Raw genomic sequence first — 19,974 nt, forward strand, 5'->3', positions numbered from 1 at the left:
ACAAGTAAAACAGGATGTTGTCCAAGAGTATAGGCACAGCATCCGAAGACAAAAATCCCTCCTTTGTGCAACTTTTGTTCCTTAAACTACCTTGACAGCTCTAATTCTCAATTTCTTTCAATATACAACTTTTCACTTCAAGGAACAAATAAACATTTCTGATTTGGTTTCATCAATGAATATCTTTCAACAAGTCAGGCTAAAGAAATCAGAACTATTTTGTACTTTTTAAGTATAAAATAGTTTTTGATAATGTGTCAAGTTATTTATGTCTATACTATTTATCAATGGTTTCAATTTGAAAGGGTAAAAATAAATCAACTCAATAGAACATTAAGTATTTACGACAGCAATATATGCAAAAGTAATTTGAACTGTGTTCAGTACATTTACTGGTTGTTAAGTATCCACACTGAAAACTAATGCTATGTTAAATCACAATCGTGACTAAGGATGGTGGATTGTACCTAGGTAGATAGCCTACTTGGGACACTATATATAGTTTTGTAAGATGTTAACAATATGAGAAACTGAGTAAAGGGTATGCAAGATCTCTCTGTATTATTTCTTACAAATCCATGTGAATCTACAGTTATCTCAAAATAAAATGTTTTGGTAAAAAATTGTGTTAAAAAATATCACAATTTATTTTGGTAATTTCAACTACTAATTATGGGCAAAAATTTTCATTCTTCTTTTCCAAAAATAAGTTCACTTTATTTTTTCTAAAACAGTACTACACAATCAACCTGAATTTAAATTTATAGAAACTATCAAGTAATTTATATATCAAAAAGTTGAAAAAATGGAAAACTTACCACCAAAAGAACTATAATTAAATCTCACGGATCTCCCTAAGATACTTATTATAGAAACAATCCTAATGTCAAGTTAAACTTATTACCCTTTCGTAAATTAAGTTAGATGTTAAATGAATGGTAAAGACAACAATATATTCATCTTTGCTCAATTATTCTGAAATAAAAGCAAAAATTTAACCATATAAGTTAAATTTTTACCCGTTCAATACATTGGAATCTAATAAGGTTTGGCGGATACATGTGCTACTACTTCAGTTGTGACAATAAAATAAACCATCTGCCACAAGAATGCCTAAATCAAACAGCTAAAGACACAGTAAAACCTTGCAGGTTCCTAAAATTAGGAAAAGTCAAAATGAAAGCCAGGAAAGACAACTAGCCTAGCTGAAGTAGCTGAGCGTTTTTCATAGCTGACAACCGTGGCTTTTCAACTAATGCAGCTTTAAATGAATCCCACTTTGGAAATACTCTTCCTCTCCACGTAAAAAATCCTAATTCTTAATTACCTACATTCATCTTCCATTCAATTGGCAATACTACCTACAGGGCCTAGTGCCAGATGCTGGGTGAAGCTCCAAGATACTATTGCCCTGAAAATTCATTCTCCAGTAAGGGGAGATGGATACTTGAAAAAGAGTAAAAGAAAATAAATTCTATCGTGTAAGTATGTAATTAATCAGTGCCAAATTGAGATATTAATACTATGCATTAAAACAAACAATTCAGAAAAAGGAGTAACACATTCTATTAAGGAAAGAGGGAGGTTCAAATACAATTTCTCTCAAGAAGGAGCATTTATGCAGTTTGAAAAAAATGAGAAGGATTAGCTGACGAAGGGGAGATGAGAAGGACGTGCCGGGTGGGGAATCAGCATGAGCAAAGACCAAAGTATGAAAGGACAGGGTTTGTGAGTGCCGATAGGCCCTGTGAATGTGAGGCATGGGGTGGGGAGGGTGGAGAACAGGCGAGAAAGGCAGAGGCAGGTTAGGCGGGTTTGAGGGCCAGCCTAAGTAGGGAGTTCAGATTTTACTGTCCAATAATTGGAAGTACTACAGGTTCATGAGTTTCTAGAGAATCGCTCTGGCAGTGGTGAGACAGGCAGACATCAAAGATAAGAAACACATGTAGCAACATCCCTGTGATGTTTACAGAAACAGTCCAGTCTAGAGATCTGGATGCAAACTAGGCCAGACACTGTGGCTTCATCCTTCATCATTCTCTCTGAAAACAGTGGATCTTTCCCCAGAGTAATTATTCTATTTGTATCAATGGTCCTATTGCCTGCCTTCCCTCAAGGATCCATCTTTTCATGTCTGTTCAATCTCTTCCCACCAATTTGTCATTCACTGAATCTTTGCCCAAGGCCTATAGACAAGTGAAAGTCTCTCCGTTACTTAGGAAAAAAATGCTGAACTTGCTTCAGCCTCAAGCTACCATCCCATAATCTTCTTCCCTTACCATCAACCTTTCTTAGAAGACTTAATTATACACATGGTTTCCACAGCAACACTCAACAAGCCCTCAATGCCTTCAATGTCGTGTCTGCCCCATCATTCAACTGAAATCAGCTGCCTTCTCAAAGGCCACCTGGCTGGCCCCTTTATAGTAAGAGAAGTATACAGATGAGAAGAAGGCAAGTCAAGTCTCACTATACTTTGCAGGAACTACTCTGTGCTGGATCCTGGATACTTCATTTTAAGATGGGTGCTGAAAAACAGGTGGTACAGGAGGAGAATAACCAGTACATTAAGAGAAATGATCGAAAGGGAATTCCTCAACTTAAAAAGATGGGAATTCGTAAAAAGATCGCCTGAAGGAATATGCCTCCAATTTAACTATTTGAGGGATCATTAATGTTGAAGGGAGCTCCAGCAGGTAGAAGGAAGATCAGTGGATTGAAATTACTTGGGAGTGTAAAAGGCAGAGTTCAGAGCCATACAAGGAAGTGCTTTTATGCAGTCATTGTAAGAAAAGTCACCCGAAAATGTTTATACAGAAATTGATGACTACATGTCAGATTTGCCTAAAGCCTTGATACTCAGTAGGTGGTCCATGGATAGGAACCTCAGCATCACCTGGGAGCTTGTTAGAAAAGCAGTCTCAGAGCCCATCCCAGACACTGAATCAAAATCTTCATTGACCAAGATTCCCTGGTGACTCCTTTGACATTAAAGTTTGAGAAGCACCAGTTTAAGGGAGTCTTGAAACTAGATGTGAGAGGGAGTGAATTAGGTCTGGGGATCCCTCCCAAATATTAATTTAGGAAAGCAAAATTGACTATTCCAGAGTCTGAAAGTTGTTTTACCCAATTCCTGCCTACTACATCAAAATACTGTTTCTTGGTTTCCTAGTCTCACCTTTCATGTGTAATATTTTAATACCTTAAATGATGCTTCAGCCAAAGCTTATCCATACATTTCAAATGGTAACTTATTTTATTAACTTAAAGATTCTGTTAAAAACTGAGTTAAGGTAGCTTACAATGGTATGTTTACAACATAGCATTAAATAAATTGGTAAAAAGAAAAATGTTGCAGAAGGCAAATAAAGGTAGGAAAACAAGATGGATTTCTATGGCTGGCATTTAAAATGCATTATTATGACTCCTAATCACTTGCTAACTGAGGGCTAGATTTGGTTTCAAGTTTTCTAGAAGGGTGTGATACCTTCTAGAATGCACATTTAGAAGGCTATGATTAATGTCCCTAAGCATGTATAAAACAGACCCCATTAAATATTCAAAATGTTGAATAGAAGATTGATGCTTTACACTGAATTAATTCTAAGACCTTCTATTGTGTACTTTAGAACATTTTAATGAATCACACTTACCAATATAATTACATTTTCTTTTCTAGACAGACTGAACAGCAGAGTGACTCAATGTTGATCACCAGTAAAAATTTAAAAGACAACCACAGCAAAAATAAGATTTAAGAAAGGGAAAAGAAAATGAAACTTACCAAATAGATTTCCTAAACTTGCATCCATTTTTATTTCAAATACTTGAGAAATAACATAAAATGTCAGTAAAAATACTGCCACAGCTACCACCAACTTTGCAGCACCTAGATAAAAGGCAGAAATAACTCAGCATGAGCTTATGAGCCCAAAGAACTTGTATTATATAGTATTTCAAGGACAAAATGTAAGTGTATAAGAAAAAAATGTTTTAAGACTAATAGATTTCTACTTTTTATCTACTGGATCTTAATTTTACTTAAGTTAAAACAAAAATTGTACCAACAATCCATCAAGGGATTTTCCTGATGAAAGAATTATCAGATTGGCTAGCAATCTAGACAAGGAACTGCTTGAGTTATATGTCTGTTTTACATCTAGAAGAATGACCTGCCATCAATTGCTGGCCAACTATACAAAAGTACGATGGCTAATGGAACACCACCACCAAGTATGTTGGATGATGCATTCCTAATCCTTCTCAAATATAAAGGGCAATACTATACAGGGATGATGCAAAAACGCTGGACCTTCTGGAGATACTAAGGCAAGAGAGTAGGATGTCCACTAAGCAAGGAGTCCTCCAGTGAAATGTAGCAGGCCTACTGTCCTCTCACCAACCAACATCTCTCCTGGAGCTACACAAGTGCTCCTGGGATGGTGAACAACAAAGTACTCCTCCTCATACTTAATACCTAGTTTAAGACAGGTATTCTCAACTCCCAGAGGACTTAATTTGGCTCCTATCACATATGCTTCAAAATGTGGCTACATGATAAGGTCTGTTTATATCTTTAACCATTTCTGAGTGCCTTACAAATAGCTAACTTTAACTAGTTAACTGCTTAATATGAAACATATTTGTTCTCTTTCTCTATAGCTAAGCAAATCTAAGACAGAAAAAGGGCAAGATAGGAAAGGAAATGGAAAATGACAGGAAAGAAACATCTTCCTCTTACCCTTAGGATCTTAGAGTCATCTCATTAGTTATTCGGGAACAATATTAACATTGTACAATCCCCATTCCCCCTCTCACCAAAAGTTTAATTTATATTGATCTAAAAGAGGTAGACAAGATCAGCAGTCATCTCACTATCCTTATGGAAACAAAAGCCCAGAAGTGAGGCAACCACCCAAGATTACAGGTAAATTAGCGCAGCATAAGGACTGGGGTCCAGGGATCCTGGCAGAGCCCAGTGCTTTGTACAGCTCTCGATTCTAACACTCACTTATGACAGTCTCCTGAAAACCTACCAAAACTCAACTTATTGGGTAAGGAAGATTAAGAAAGCACTACGTTCATTCTAATTTCATAAACCTAAAAAGATTAGGACTGCATTTTTAGACGAGGGAAGGAAATGAACCAATAATGCTCAGAAAGGCTGATGATGCTGAGAAGCACTAATTTCTCAGAGCTACTCATTTCTATTTAGAAATACTCTATAAATATAGAAATGAGGTGGCAACGAGGAAGCCTAACTACCAAACTAATTAACCCCACACTTCCTCTGTTTCCTACCTTCTCTCCTCCAAAAACTGTGCTTCCTGTTTTCAAGAGCAACTACAAGTGTTTCTAGTGCATAAGAGAGCAAAATTCATGAGGCTTTGAACTCTTCCCCCCACAGGATCTAACAGAGTGCCTCATACATAGTAATACTCTCCACAAGTGTTTGCTAAATAGACAAACGGTAACAAGTGGCATATTCCTCCTTCACCACTTAAGACAAGGGCTTAAAGATTATACATCACATGACAGTCTTAACATCTTATTTTCTAGAAATTATGGGCATGTGAAACTACAGATAACCTTTCCCTGTCCCTTAAAATATATATGAAACCTTCATTGTTCAAGATTGAAATATTAAAATGATTAAAACATCAAGGTTAGGAGCCGGCCCTGTGACGCAGCGGTTAAGTTTGCACGTTCTGCTTCTCAACAGCCCAGGTTCCCCAGTTCGGATCCCAGGTGTGGACATGGCATCACTTGGCAAAAGCCATGCTGTGGCAGGCATCCCATATATAAAGTAGAGGAAGATGGGCACGGGTGTTAGCTCAGGGCCAGTCTTCCTCAGCAAAAAGAGGATTGGCAGCAGTTAGCTGAGGGTTAATCTTCCTCAAAAAAAACACTAAACTAAAAACATCAAGGTTATATGAAAGTTCTAGAGTAAATTCTATACCAAGCTAAACCTGAACTTACACTAAATAAGCTTTATACATATATATCACATACATGTATACATCCATACACATATATAATACACACAGACATACACGATTTACCTAGTGCCTACTATAGAGCTGAATACTTTATAAGCATAATCTCACTTGCACAGATTTTCAAGATATTATTTTAATAAATATATATATATACATTCAGGCAATCTACTGAATGGGATAAAACATTTGCAAGTCATTTATCTGATAAGGGGCTAATATTCAAAACATATAAAGAACTCATAGAACTCAACAGCACAAAAAAAATCTGACTTAAAATGGGTAAAAGATCTGAAGAGACATTTTTCTAAAGAAGACATACAGATGGTCACAGGTACATGAAAAGATGCTCTACATCATTAATCATCAGGGAAATGCAAATGAAAACCTCAATGAGATATCACCTCACACCTGTTAGAATGGATATTATCAAAAAGATCAGAAATAACAAGTGTGGACAAGGAGGTGGAGAAAAGGGAACCCTTGTGGACTATTGGTAGGGATGTAAACTGGTACAGCCACTATGGAAAACAGTATGGAGGTTCCTCAAAAATTAAAAATATAACTGCCATATGACCCAGCAATTCCACTTCTGGGTATTTATCCAAAGAAAACAAAAAAACTAATTCAAAAAGATATATGCACCCCATGTTCATTGCAGCATTATTTATAATAACCTAGTGGATAAAGAAATTGTGGTGTGTGTACATATATTCCACTGGAATGGAAATATATATGGAATGGAATATATACACTCCAATGGAATATTCCATTGTGTGTGTGTATATTACTCAGCCATAAAAAGAACGAAATCTTGCCATCTATGATAACACAGATGGACCTCAAGGGTACTATGCTAAGTGAAATAAGTCAGACAGAGAAAGACAAATATTGTTTGATGTCTCTTACACGTGGACTCTCAAAAAAATTAAGTAAAAAAGCTAAGCTCTTTGATACAGAGAACAGATTGGTGGTTGCCAGAGGTGGGGAATGGGAGGTTGAGAGAAATGGGTGAACTGCTTTTGTTTGTTTTTTGAGTTTAAATAAATTGAATTTAAAAAGAGAGTGAGAAGACAATCTTCTCTGAGGGAGGACCGGCAAAGAGTGTGCCATGATGGTGCCCTCACCCCTCTCAAGCGTCATGTGCTCCTTCACACACTAAGGACTGACAATACTCAACAAGCTCTAACAAGAGGCTCAGGATAACCACCATCCCCACACTCCGCCCAAAAAGAGAAGACTATTTGATTTCTAACAGCTCAACACAGATGATATTGGGAAATCTGTAGCCCTGAGGTGACATTAGTTCATTTCCAGAGTTTAGCTACAAGTTATGGTATATCAGGTTTCAAGGAAATTCATACTGGCTCCCATTAAACTATATGAGGTTAAGAAATATACTGGATTATTGGGGCATATATTCTGATAACCAAAATTACACACCAGCCATTTGTCATATCCACATGGGCTTTATTAAATCAAGGTTTTAAAGGTGAATGTATTGGCTGGGATTATATCATCACTGTCTTGGTTACAGCACAATTCATCTGGGGCAAGAAGACAGGGGGCTTTGATGGGTGGTGACTGTGAGAGGAGCGGGCTCCCTTCTCAATCGTCTCCGCAGCACAGCACATACTCAGGTGTCTGTCATGGGGGAGCCAAGCAGCAAAAACCCCCATCACCATAAATCATTTTTTTAATGAACCAAGCAAATTCTCAGGAATGCAATATTAAAGTTGCAAATGTATTCACTGGAAAAGCAGAAGGTTAGCGGGTTCCCACAGAAAAAGGGAACTCCTCAGACACCAAAGGGCAGAAGGAGGGTATGTTCCTCTCAGCCTTCCATCAACACTCAAAGAGCTCCAATCACTTTCTTGGTTTTGAAGTCCATTTTCCCGATATACAGATCTTCTAGCACTCACACAGCAGCCACAGCAGACTGGATGTTCAGAAAGTCAGAGCTGGGAGGGAATAGAGTCCAACTCCCTTATTTTTCAGAGAGATACCCTGGGGTGTTACAGTAGGGGTGTGGATCCTCAGCAGAAAAAAAAAAAGATTATTTTCATTTTACAAATAAAGAAAACAAGGCTAAGAATTTAGATCACTTGCCTAAGGTCACATAACTAGTCAGTGGTAGAACTGAGTCAAACCAAGACCTATTCACTCACGCTGGGCCATCAGAGGAGCTAGGAAGAAACAAAAGCTCTAAGGGAGAGAGAAGTTAGAGATGGAGAAACTGATAATAGAACAAGCAGATGGTCCCTGAGAGGAGCAGCCAGGTGAAGAGTAGCAGAGCTTAGATAATGCAGAGTTCTGGAACTTCTAAGACCCTTTATAAGGGTCTCCTCCAGAGCAGGCCACCATCCAATTCTGGACTTGGAGGAGCCTAGCCACAGCAAGCCACAGTTCCCATTTTTGACTTTCCATGAGATTCCCTCTTCCATCAAGCCAGGGACTGCACTAATCTGAGTGTCTCTATTTTTCACAAACCAAAAAGCACAAACTTTAGACATTGATGCCTCACTGTAAGAATAACTGCTATAAGGATATTTCAAACCAACTGGGTATTTTTTTAAATTAGAGGAAATTGGGGCCGGCCCGGTAGCACAGTGGTTAAGTGCACACGTTCCGCTCCAGCGGCCCGGGGTTCACCAGATTGGATCCTGGGTGTGGACATGGCACCGTTTAGCAAGCCATGCTGTGGCAGTCATCCCACATATAAAGTAGAGGAAGATGGGCACAGATGTTAGCTTAGGGCCAGTTCTCCTCAGCAAAAAGAGGAGGATTGGCAGCAGGTGTTAGCTCAGGGCTAATCTTCCTCAAAAAAAAATAAAAATAAATAAATTAGAGATTAATTAGTCTAAAAGAAATAAGCTAACAGCTAATCTTACTTATTCATTCATTCAAGGCAGTCCCCTAGAGACATACTAGGAACAGTGCCAAAAATAAAATAAGCAATCAGTGAATAATTACTTGTCAATTAATCTTGGTAATAACTGTCCGAATCAGAGAAATGGACCGGATGACAAAGTTAGTTTCAACTCGAATGAACGTAGAATTATGTGAGATGGAGAAATTTGCTTTAATTATTTCAAATGACCATGTTTAATTAAATAATGTACTTTTAAAATCACCTGGAGACACATAATCATAAAGTTGATCCTGCTGTATTCAAAGACTTAAGAAAAGACATTACAATAAGTTTTTTTAAACCACAAACAAGCTCTCGGTTTTCTGGGACTATCCTTCTTTAACAATTGTACAGCTAGTCAAAGAAGAACGTTTTTTGTAAGTTCATGACCAAGAGATCCAGATTTCCAAATTTCCACAAAAGCATTTGTGAACAATCCTCTTCTATCTTTGTTTAATAATCACAATGTTTAATCACCTGCATCTGGTTCTATATAACTGGCTGAGGCAAGAGGAATTCTTCATTCACCCACCTTAACTTCAGGCACTTCTAAGAGATGCTCTCTTAAGAAGGTTTTGTTTGCTGGTGAGACGATGATAATCAAAAGACCATCCTGATTTTGAGAAATTACAAATTATCTCCTATGTTGGGCATACACTTAGAAATTTCTATGTAAAGTGTGCACTTCTTCTGGGCCTTGGCTGTGCTGGAGGAGGGGCAGGGGTCACCCATTTTCACTACAGGCAGGAAGAGGTCATCAGCCCCTCCAGTTACTTATGAATCTGCCTTTTTATAATGTTTTATAATAACTGCCTTAATACTATGAACATGAAACGGTGTTTTTCAATTTCCTCGCTATGCTGCCAAAGAACAGATGTCCTTACACGTAACCTCACTTATGTAGACTGAACTTGAACTAGGGAGACAGTCACTTAAGCAGAAACTCATTTTCCTGAATCCTTCACATACACTAGTTCTAATTAAGTATATACGTAGGAAAGAGTTAAGCTTTTAAACTTCACAACTCATTTTTCTCAATAAGCTAGAACCTAGCAAAAACAAAAGTCAGCCTTTCTAGGCTGCCAAATTATTCTTTATATGGACATTTTATATATACTATTAGGCAAATAAGCTTACTGTATAAGAACATTAAAACCATAACTTAAAATATTTAGCATAAATAATTTCAATAAAAGTGCTCCAAAAAACTTAGGTAACATTCACTAAATGTCCAATTTGTGATTTGGCAACTACTTAAAAAAGAAGATAATAATGATTTGTTATATCTCAGCTTTACACTCAATACAGAGAAAGATTATTTACTCTCTCCTTTAGTCATTACTAAACAAACAGGTTACACACAAAGCAGAATTATTTCTACTGAATTAAATATCTTACCTGCTACCCTCATGTCTGGTTTTTCAGTCTATGGCACTTTTCATTAAATAAGCTCCTAAAATCAAAAGAAAAGGCAAACATCATTAGGTTTAGAATGAGCACTCCTCCCAGATCGAGTTTGATTTGGAGTGTATATATTAAACCAATTAAGTAAATGTCATGACATTCCTAAGTATTCCATCAGTATTAATATTTAATGAGAATACTCTTAGCACCGGGCCTGGCTCCCTGCATTGGACCATAAAGGCTCCTGAGAGAAGGGTTGCATCTTACTGCTGTGTCTCCAGCTCCCTAAGTGAACAAACAAGTGAGGGAAAACCTGCCATCAAGCATGCAACTAGAAGATAATGCCTATTATTCTCAGCGATTATACATCTATAAGGAACTTTTGATATTTGTTCCAAACCTTCAGTCTGCAGCTGAGGTCCAAAGAGGTTAAGCTGCTTATCCAGTAACGGAACAAATTATTTGTAAAAATGGGGCTAGGATTTAGGTCTGCTGGCTCCTGCTCCAGGCCTCATCTTCAGTATATATAGGATGCCACTTCATTTTCAGTGTGACATAATTCAAGTGTCACTACGATAAGCACTTATAGCAAAGCCTTCTTATTTTAATACCAGGGTCCTCTTCCTCTTCAGGTTTTCAATTTAAGTTTGTAAAAGAATATATTCAGAAGTATAGAATTGCAATTTTAAATATTCCACCAATTATCACGGACAGTGCATGTTATATACCAACTGAAGAAATTATTCTTTGCTATTATTCTAATAACAAGAAAGAGATGCTGGAAAAAAAATCTGTGTATGTGTACATGTTTTCCTTCTAAGAAATAACTCAAGATAGGTGACATTTTAAAAAGAAAATGGAAAAGAAAATGGAAAAGCAAGTAAATGAGTTTGACAGGAAATTCATGCCCAAGTTTAGCTAGACAGTTTCCACAGTCTACTCAACCTATTGTACAGGAAAGGAATTCAACAGAAAATTTTGATTAATGAATTACATTAATCAAAAATGCATATTGCTTTATTTTAGACTGGATTTTGATACTGATGTTTCAGTCTTGATATCTGATCTAGTAAATCAAAGAATGCTGCAAATACAAATGACACAGCCCTGAAGGACACTGAAAGGAAGTGAGACATCCAGTTTTCTCACCCATCAAGAAGGAAGAAGCAGGGGTGGGGGTGGAGGTGGTGAGCACCCAAAGGACCAATGCTCTTATGCTAACTCCCTTGCTTCTGTCCAATCTACGCTGAAGACAACATCAACACTTAACCTAACACTGAAATGAGCATCATTGATTTCTTTTCCTTTCTTAGTTATCTGAACACCTTCCACATAACAGGAAAAGTCAATATTAAATATCTAGTCAAACTAACTACTTAGCCACAGTCTGGGACAATACTTAAAGCAAATAAGAAATACTGAAGTATCCACAAACCATCACATTAAAACAGAAAAAAAAAATTCTTGGCTTTTCAAATGAAAACCCTAACTGGTTATAAATCTTCCTTTGACTTCCAGCAAAACTGAACACTACATTCAGGACACACATATGCCTTTCCTCCCAGCTAATATTCCAAAATAACTTCACTCTTATCTGTGTGTGGTCTAGGAAAATTTCTCTGAAAGTGTGATAAGCAGTTGGGCAGACACTTGCTGTTCTATTTCACTGTTTCCATTACCTGCTGAGGCCACACCTGTACAATTACAGTCACTGCCTCATACATCTCCCACCCGTTTGTACCTGCCAACAAGCCTCCTTCTAAATTTAGCACTAGTAAGACCACAAGATAAGCAACTAGCATTATCTGGCTGAATATAAATGTTTTTCATTAAAATTTCTCAAATAACATTTAGTAAAATCTCTAAATTAAAATTTCATCAAATCTCGAGCCAGCTGTGAAGGTTTGGCAGTTAAAGTTCAGCATGCTCTGCTTCAGCAGCTGGGTTCAGTTCCCAGGTGTGGAACCACACCACTTGTCTGTTAGTAGCCGTGCTATGGTGGTGGCTCACATAGAAGAACGTACAACTATACTCAACTATCTACTGGGGCTTTGGGGGGAAAAGGGAAGAAAAAAGGAGGAAGACTGGTGACAGATGTTAGCTTAGGGCAAATCTTTCCCTGCAAAAAAAGAAAAAGTCAATTGAACTTAAAAAAAATCTCATCAAATCTCACTCATAACACATTTTTTAGTTAGTTCACTTAAGAAGCAAATTAATGATGCAAGAGTGTAAATCAGCATAAAGAAAGACTATTGAATATGGTTGAGAGCATCTGTTCACAGTGTGCTAATTCCAATTAATTCCTAATTTGTCTTCTTAGGAGGACATTTAAAAACAAAGAAAATCATTACATATAATCTCAGTGGGAACAAAGCAAAAACTTAATGGAATCTGGTATAAACCTCAAGCTGAACCTCCAACACTCAAGTAGGGATAGAGCAGGTCCAGAGAAAATGAACCCGACAGCAACAGGGTAAAAAGGCCTCCACTAGAACTTCAGAGTTCTTTAATCCAGAGGCAACAGGTGAAAGAATTTATAATTTTAATACATTCATTAAAAGGTAGAGATACAGAAATTAGAGCCACTTACCAAAACTAGAATATTGGTGGTAGGAAGAGAATATTTTTAGGACCAATTAAAACAAAAAAAACGGAAACCCAGACAGTACATTTGTGAAATACATTTGTACCGAAAAGTGTAGCATAGATCAAAATAACAAGCTTCAATGTAATAACTGAACAAAATCAGGTTGCTAATATGTAAATTGCACAACCATCTGAGAGTCTACTGCAAGGAGGGCCACCATGACGCCCCTGGGCAATGAAAGACTATTCTGGATAAACACTAAGTAAGTATGCAATCTAGACAAGAAGAGAGCCTAAAACTAGGATCTCAGATTGACATACTGGATTTCTTTGAATGTCTTGTAACTTAGACATTTCCTTTAGCCCAATATCTACTTTGGTCTAATTTAGTTAAGTTTTGTTGAAATCAGGCCTGAATAAATAGGTATCATCCTAGAATCAATCAACTTCAGGAATAACAGATAAAAACACAGGTCAAATGATACTTTCATTCTTTCCTTGAGAAGTGGTATTGACCTACATCAAGTGAATTACAAGAATACCATTCTCTATCAACAAAACAAGCCATAAAAACAATTCTTTACCAGGAAGGGAAGGTCTTGCCAGTTAACATAAACTAGGCAACAATGCGTACAGCAGAGCAATTCACACACATTCTTACCTTATGTAATCTTCCTAACAGGCCTCTATTTGGAGTGGGTATTACGTTGGCTTATAGATGAGGTCAAGGGATTTGTCTAAGGTCATATGAAGGGTAAGTAAGGAGCTGATACTGCAAACAACCCACTCCCTTTCACCCCAGCAGCTCACCGACATACTCTAAGAAGCATGTTGACAAAATGCCATGCCATTGAATCTGGCTTTTGCAAATTGCTCTGGGAATTGCTAATCTCTGCTGCCAACTAACCACCCCAGAGATTTGACAGTTTGTCAAAACGACTAAACTTGTGAATTAGAAAAAAGACACAAGAAAATGAAGCATACAAACACACCCATTGACGTATTTAATATTAACAAACAACAGTCACTTAATTAAACCAGAAAAAAATACTACAAATTATACTCCACAAATACAAAGAAACTATCATCCAATTCAATCCAGCTTTAACTCAGTGGTGGCCAAATGCAATTTTAAATGAATCAACTGAGTGAAATTCAGATGATTCTAATATTCGTGTGAACTGGGGTGTTTCACAGGACTAGAAAAAAAGGTCAAAGAGCCAGCAGAGAGACTCAAAGTACACTTGGGCACAGTGATAGTTAATCATATGTGTCAACTTGACTGGGACATCAAGTGCCCAGCTATTTGGTTAAACATTATTCTGGGTGTGCTGTGACGGTAATTCTGGATGAGATTAACATTTCAGTAAAGCAGTGTGCCCTTCCCGATGTCAGTGGACATCATTCAACCTGTCGGAGGCCTGAAGAGAACAAAAAACGCTGAGCAGGGAGAGTTCACTCTGTCTATTATCTTTGAGCTGCGACATCAGTCTTCACCTGCCTTCAGACTTGGACTGAAACTTACGCCATCAGCTCTCCTGGCTCTTAGGCCTTTGGACATGGATTGGAACTACATCATTGGCGCTCCAGGGTCTCCTGCTTGCCCACGGCAGATCCTGGGATTTCTCAGCCTCCACAACCATATGAGCCAATTCCTTACAATATTTCTACTGATTCTGTTCCCCTGGAGAACCCAGACTAATACAGGACCCTCCCAGAACCCCCCAAATCAGAATGTACAAGATTAAATGTTCAGTCCCAGAGCAGTTAAAGAGAGAATACTGAAATCAAAGGGATGCTAGAGGTCACCAGGGTAGGGTAACTTACTCTGATTTTCTGTTTACAAATAAAAGTATGTTATTAAAAAAATTATTTGCAAAAAATACCTGCAGTTATGTGAATAAAATAGAGCAAGTGTTGGCAAACTTTGTCTGTAAAAGGGCCAGGTGGTAAATATTTTAGGCTTTGTGGACTACAGTGTCTATCGCAACTACTACGTTCCGCAGTTGTAACTGGAAAGCAGTCACAGACAATATGTAAACAAATGGGCCCGGTTGTGTTATAAGAAAACTTTATTTATGGACACTGAAATGTGAATTTCAAAAAACTTTCACATTACAAAATATGATTTAAAAAATTTTTTTCCAAACAGTTAAAAATGTAAAAACCAATTTTGGCTTGTGGGCCATATAGACTCGTGGGTGGTAATTTGCCAACCTGAGATGGAGGAATGAAAAACAAAAAATTAAAGTAAAAAAAAAAAAAAACTTTTAAAATAAAGGAATAAAAACTTTCCTGATCACACCCTAATATTCTAACATTTCTTATAGGGTTATTTGCAGGATATACAACTCCCACAAGGCTCCTATTGGTCCTCTTACAAGTACTACTAGGGAAGTAGGACAGATCAAACAACCCTAAATTCTGTGTTTTATACATTTTCATAATCAACTGCTCTCCATGAAAAAAGCATAGACTCCACAAAAAACAACATAATAGACCTTCTTCAAAAGGAAGGGAAAAATTCTTCTCTTCCTATAGATGAAGCTGTCCATCTATAGCAAAGATGGGAATAAAATCTCAGCTCTAGAATGTTTTCCAAAGCAATCTCAGGACATATAAAGAAAGGGATAGAGGCTGGCCCCACAGCCTAGTGGTTAAGTTCAGCCCACTCCACTTCAGCAGCCTGGGTTTAGTTCCCAGGTGCAGACCTATACCATTCATCAATCAGTGGCCATGCTGTGGCAGTGTGCCACATACAAAATAGAGGATGACAGGCACAGATGTTAGCTGAGAGTAAATCTTCCTCAGTAAAAAAAAAAAAAAAGAAAAGAAAGAAAACAGGGATAAAAATAATCTTATTATTATATCCCATTTTATTTTATTAACTGTAAAATTATGTTGGTGAGGAGAAACTGATGCTACTGTTGTCTTTATGTAGGTGTTCAAAAGTATTTTTGTGATTGGCTTAAAAAGTGGGTGAGTAACTTTACATCTGATGTTTGATCAACTTTTAAAGTTGCAAATATTTAGCTATAAAAAGCCCTTGTTTTAATAAAGTTATCACTATAGTAGATGCAGTTTGCTATCTAGCACCCTGTCTCACCCATATGCTTCCATACAAACAGCTCTGTCAGGTTGGATAAGTTTCAGGTGAGTAGAGTGCATTCATTGGAAAGAATCTTAACATTTAAAAACTCAGTCTGATATCTGAGCTGCTATCATATTATATTGTGAATATAATAGAATTTGGTATTATTAACACTTAATGCTTAAAAGAAAAAAATCCATTTGCTAACTTGAGAAAGTATTTTAGTGCTAGTAGGAGATTCTGATACTGAATCATAGAAAATGGATTTTTAAAAAATCTACCATTTTAACACACGTCATATACTTTTTAAAATATGACCTGATAAAGACCAAAGGGAAATTTTTTATATGACTACCTAACAACCAAAAAACTACTCCAGGTTTTTAAATGACCAAACTAATCTTACATTTTGACTCAAAAAAAAAAAAAAAGAGCAGAAAGTATTTTCTTCATTTTGGGAAGGTGAAAGGAGATCTGTATGAAATCCATAATGCTAAGAATAACCACTTTTTTAAAAAATCACTGAGAAAAACACAAATGTATCCACTCTTTCTGCAAAGTGACCTTCAAAAAGGTGAGATTACAAAGCAATAGACCAAAAACTTTTAAATGGTTCAACAAAACCGATAAATAAATCTTTTAGAACAAAATGTTAATGTCTACTGAAAACCTTGGGAAGAGAGGGATATGGATGCTCTATGCCTGGATTTTTAAGTTATCCGAAGTAGTAACATATGGTTTTTATTTTCTTAATAGTATTATACTGAAATTACATTAAAAAGAGGATTAGGGGCTGGCCCCATGGCCGAGTGGTTAAAATTCCACGCACTCCACTTTGGTGGCCCAGGTTCGCTGGTTCAGATCCTGGACGCGGACCTAGCACCACTCATCAAGCCATGCTGAGGTGGCATCCCACACAGCAGAACCAGAGGGACCTACAACTAGAATATACTAGAATGTACTGGGGGGCTTTGGGGAGAAGAGGAAGAAGAAAAAAGAAAATTGGCAACAGATGTTAGCTCAGGGCCAATCTATTAAAAAAAAAGAATAAAAAATGATAAAATAAAACTATAATACCAACTTGTCTCTCCAGTTACAAACCGGTTAGTGAAGCTGCCCTGCTAAATCGCGCAAGCGTCCTACCTAGACCAACTTTGCCCCAATGACCTGGTGGACGGAGAAGTGGCCAAGCCTGACAGATCACACACACTATATTCTGAGAGCAAAAGCATTTCAACATGATTCATCTCAACGTTAAGAATTCCATGGTACAACTCCTTCCGTGTGACTGAGCTAAAGAGACGGAAAGTTCTTTCCTCTTCAGAAATTTGAGACATCAGATTCCTGAAATATTTCAGCTGATCAACAAGCATTTAACCATGTTTTCTGTAAATACTTCAGGAGATTAAAAACTAAATAGACACGTCTTCTGCTTGCCCTCCCAAATCTAACATAGCTAAGCAATTTTTTCCAGAAAAAGATGTGTCATTTTCTAAGATGATACCACTAAGCAGGTGGGGTCGCTCGTCACTGAGTGCTCCGGTGGGGGAAGATTTGGTCTAACCTACAGCATCCTCTCCTTCACTACCCAATGGCATTTATTTCTGAGTTGGGAGCCAGAGCACAGGTTAACTGACACAGGTTTGGTGCTTACCCTGACTATTACCACTATATCCCAAAACCACTCAATATAGGACAGCAGGTGGCTCGTGTATATGCATATAATCAGCTAGCTGGCACTCATGAGGGTTATGGACTCTCTAACAGAGAAAAAGGAGCTTAAAAAAAAATGACAGAAATCAAATGATCAAGCCACATCTGATGTTGACATGACATTAAGTAAATATTTCGGTGGACTGTTAATTACAAAATGGAAATCACTGAAGTACAAAGAAGCTGGAAATAAGACTTCTGAACTGAACTATCAACGTGTAAATGACTGGAAATGGGTAGGATGAAGATAATAACGGGGTCACATTGAAGCGCATGACACCCTACAATACAGCGAAGGTGCATTTTAGAGCAAAGTCATCAGTTAAATCTTCGTTACCAATAAATGTCAAGTAAGGACACCTTATATTAAACTCTATTACAAACAAGTACATGGTAAAAGGTCTGAAGAAATGTTGCATTATAATTCTTTTATCTCATAGCTTCTATGCTTCATAACAATCCTTTACCATAATAAGAGGGGCCTGTTGTTCATCAGGCACCTAACATTCTATTTCATTGATCCTAAGGTGCACACTACCCTTATTTTAACACATCTTAAATTGGGATGAGGCTTATGAGGGGGATCAGAATTGGCCACCCCAAAATGTGCCTCTTTGGCTTGACTATTTGTAAGAACAAAAGACTCGGGAAAAAACTTTGACACCCTCCCCCCGCCCCCCATCCCCACAACTGCCTAGAAGAATTTAAAGCGGAAGGGCCTGTTCCAGGAAGGAGCTAATAACATAAGATAACTGTAATGTTACGTAAAACATGTCTCTCAGGTCACATAGTCTGCAGTTGATCTATTGACATTTCCATCTCCATATAAATTGCCTTCCACCTCCTTGGAGTCCCAAACTACTACCCCCAACATCCTCCTTTGTTTTTAGCTAAAGATGGTATTTAAGGAGGCAGCTTCTGACGAGTTGCTCAGTTTTCCGGGGTTTCTCCCATGTATACATGTTATAAAGCTTTGCTTGATTTTCTCCTGTTATTCTGTCTCATGTAATTCTTAATTCAGCTAGAAGGACCTAGAGTGGGTAGAGAAATTGTCTTCCTCCCCAACACTTACAATCATATTTTTTTTCCTTAGCAGTATATAAAATAATGGTGTACCTTACATACATCTTAGATTCAGTGAAATATCATATCTGGTTCTTTGAAGCCCTAGCTACCGTGTAACTCACAGCACGGACACTTCAATTACTGGTGGCCTTTTTAAAATGCAAATTCCTGAGCCCAAAATCCCTAGGAGTGAGGATGAAAACGGCCACATGTTTAAGGAGCTCCCCAGGTGATTCTCATTCCTGCTCAGATCTACAGTACACCAATCCAAACACAGAGAAGTTTAGCGGGGAAGAAAGAGCCAGCCAGATCTGGGCCGGAAAAGCCCACAGGTAAAATTCATATGACAAGAATTTTCATTCTTTTCTTAACAATGCATGGAAATCAGCCTGACTCTGGGCCAGGTCTCCTGTGGAGGCGTGGAGGGAGAGGTGGGCAGTGAATAAATCTGGAGATAATGTGCGGAGGAGCAGAGCAGAGAGAATTCCTGTTTGCAATGGTTACAAGAGTGCGAGATTTAAAATTACCCAATGTTTTCTTGCAGTTTTTCCTCATCTAAAAAGCAGAATTTTGCTTTAAAAGTTGTAATACAGTTGAAGAAATGAAATGGTAATCAGATTTCTGTAACTGAGAGCACAAACATACCCAATAGAAAACAAGGTAAAATGGCATTTGGTTCTGCCCGCTCCTTCAGAGTTCTACAATTGTTAATTAAATAGTTGTAATTTAAACTATCTTAATCCTACACTATACCATCCAGGAGAAAGAAGGACAGATGGAGGATGGACGGATGGAAAGATAGAAAGGGAAGAAAAGAAAGAAAAGAAATAGACAATGTTGAGAACAATGGTAAAAATAAAATGAAATATATTTTAAGAAGTTGAACAGAAGTAAGGTAAAGAAGAGTCTAGTTCATACATGGCTACAAAGATTAGAGAAAGACACAAATTTACATAGAATATAACTATCCTCATCTCATGTAACTATTTTACATTGTATCATATGAGAAGTTACAAGTTCCTATGCTGAATAAATGTTTAAGTCCCCTACATGTCCACTCCACTAACACTGCCTTTCACCAGCTGCAGAACTTAACTGCACCAGGGCAGACAGAATTCTGTCAAACTTTCTAAGTGTAGAAGGAAGAGCAGAGTGGTTCCATCTGCCCAAGGGCCCTGGATAGCATACCATTGCTACCACAAAAACAA

The 19,974-nt window shown here is 37.6% G+C and overlaps 1 protein-coding gene across 1 annotated transcript in view; it reads right to left on the reverse strand.

The window, feature by feature from the left end:
- Window positions 1-19,974, reverse strand: part of FAM3C (FAM3 metabolism regulating signaling molecule C) — a 49,096-nt gene that overhangs the window by 25,581 nt on the left and 3,541 nt on the right. The window contains exons 2-3 of the mRNA XM_046669879.1: window positions 10,306-10,360; window positions 3,785-3,889 (exon numbers count right to left, since the gene is read on the reverse strand). Coding sequence (XP_046525835.1) covers window positions 3,785-3,889; window positions 10,306-10,318 — 118 coding nt within the window. The 5' untranslated portion in view covers window positions 10,319-10,360. The remainder of the gene's footprint in view (window positions 1-3,784; window positions 3,890-10,305; window positions 10,361-19,974) is intronic.

This window comes from Equus quagga, chromosome 8, assembly GCF_021613505.1.
Source record: "Equus quagga isolate Etosha38 chromosome 8, UCLA_HA_Equagga_1.0, whole genome shotgun sequence".
NCBI classification, from domain to species: domain Eukaryota; kingdom Metazoa; phylum Chordata; class Mammalia; order Perissodactyla; family Equidae; genus Equus; species Equus quagga.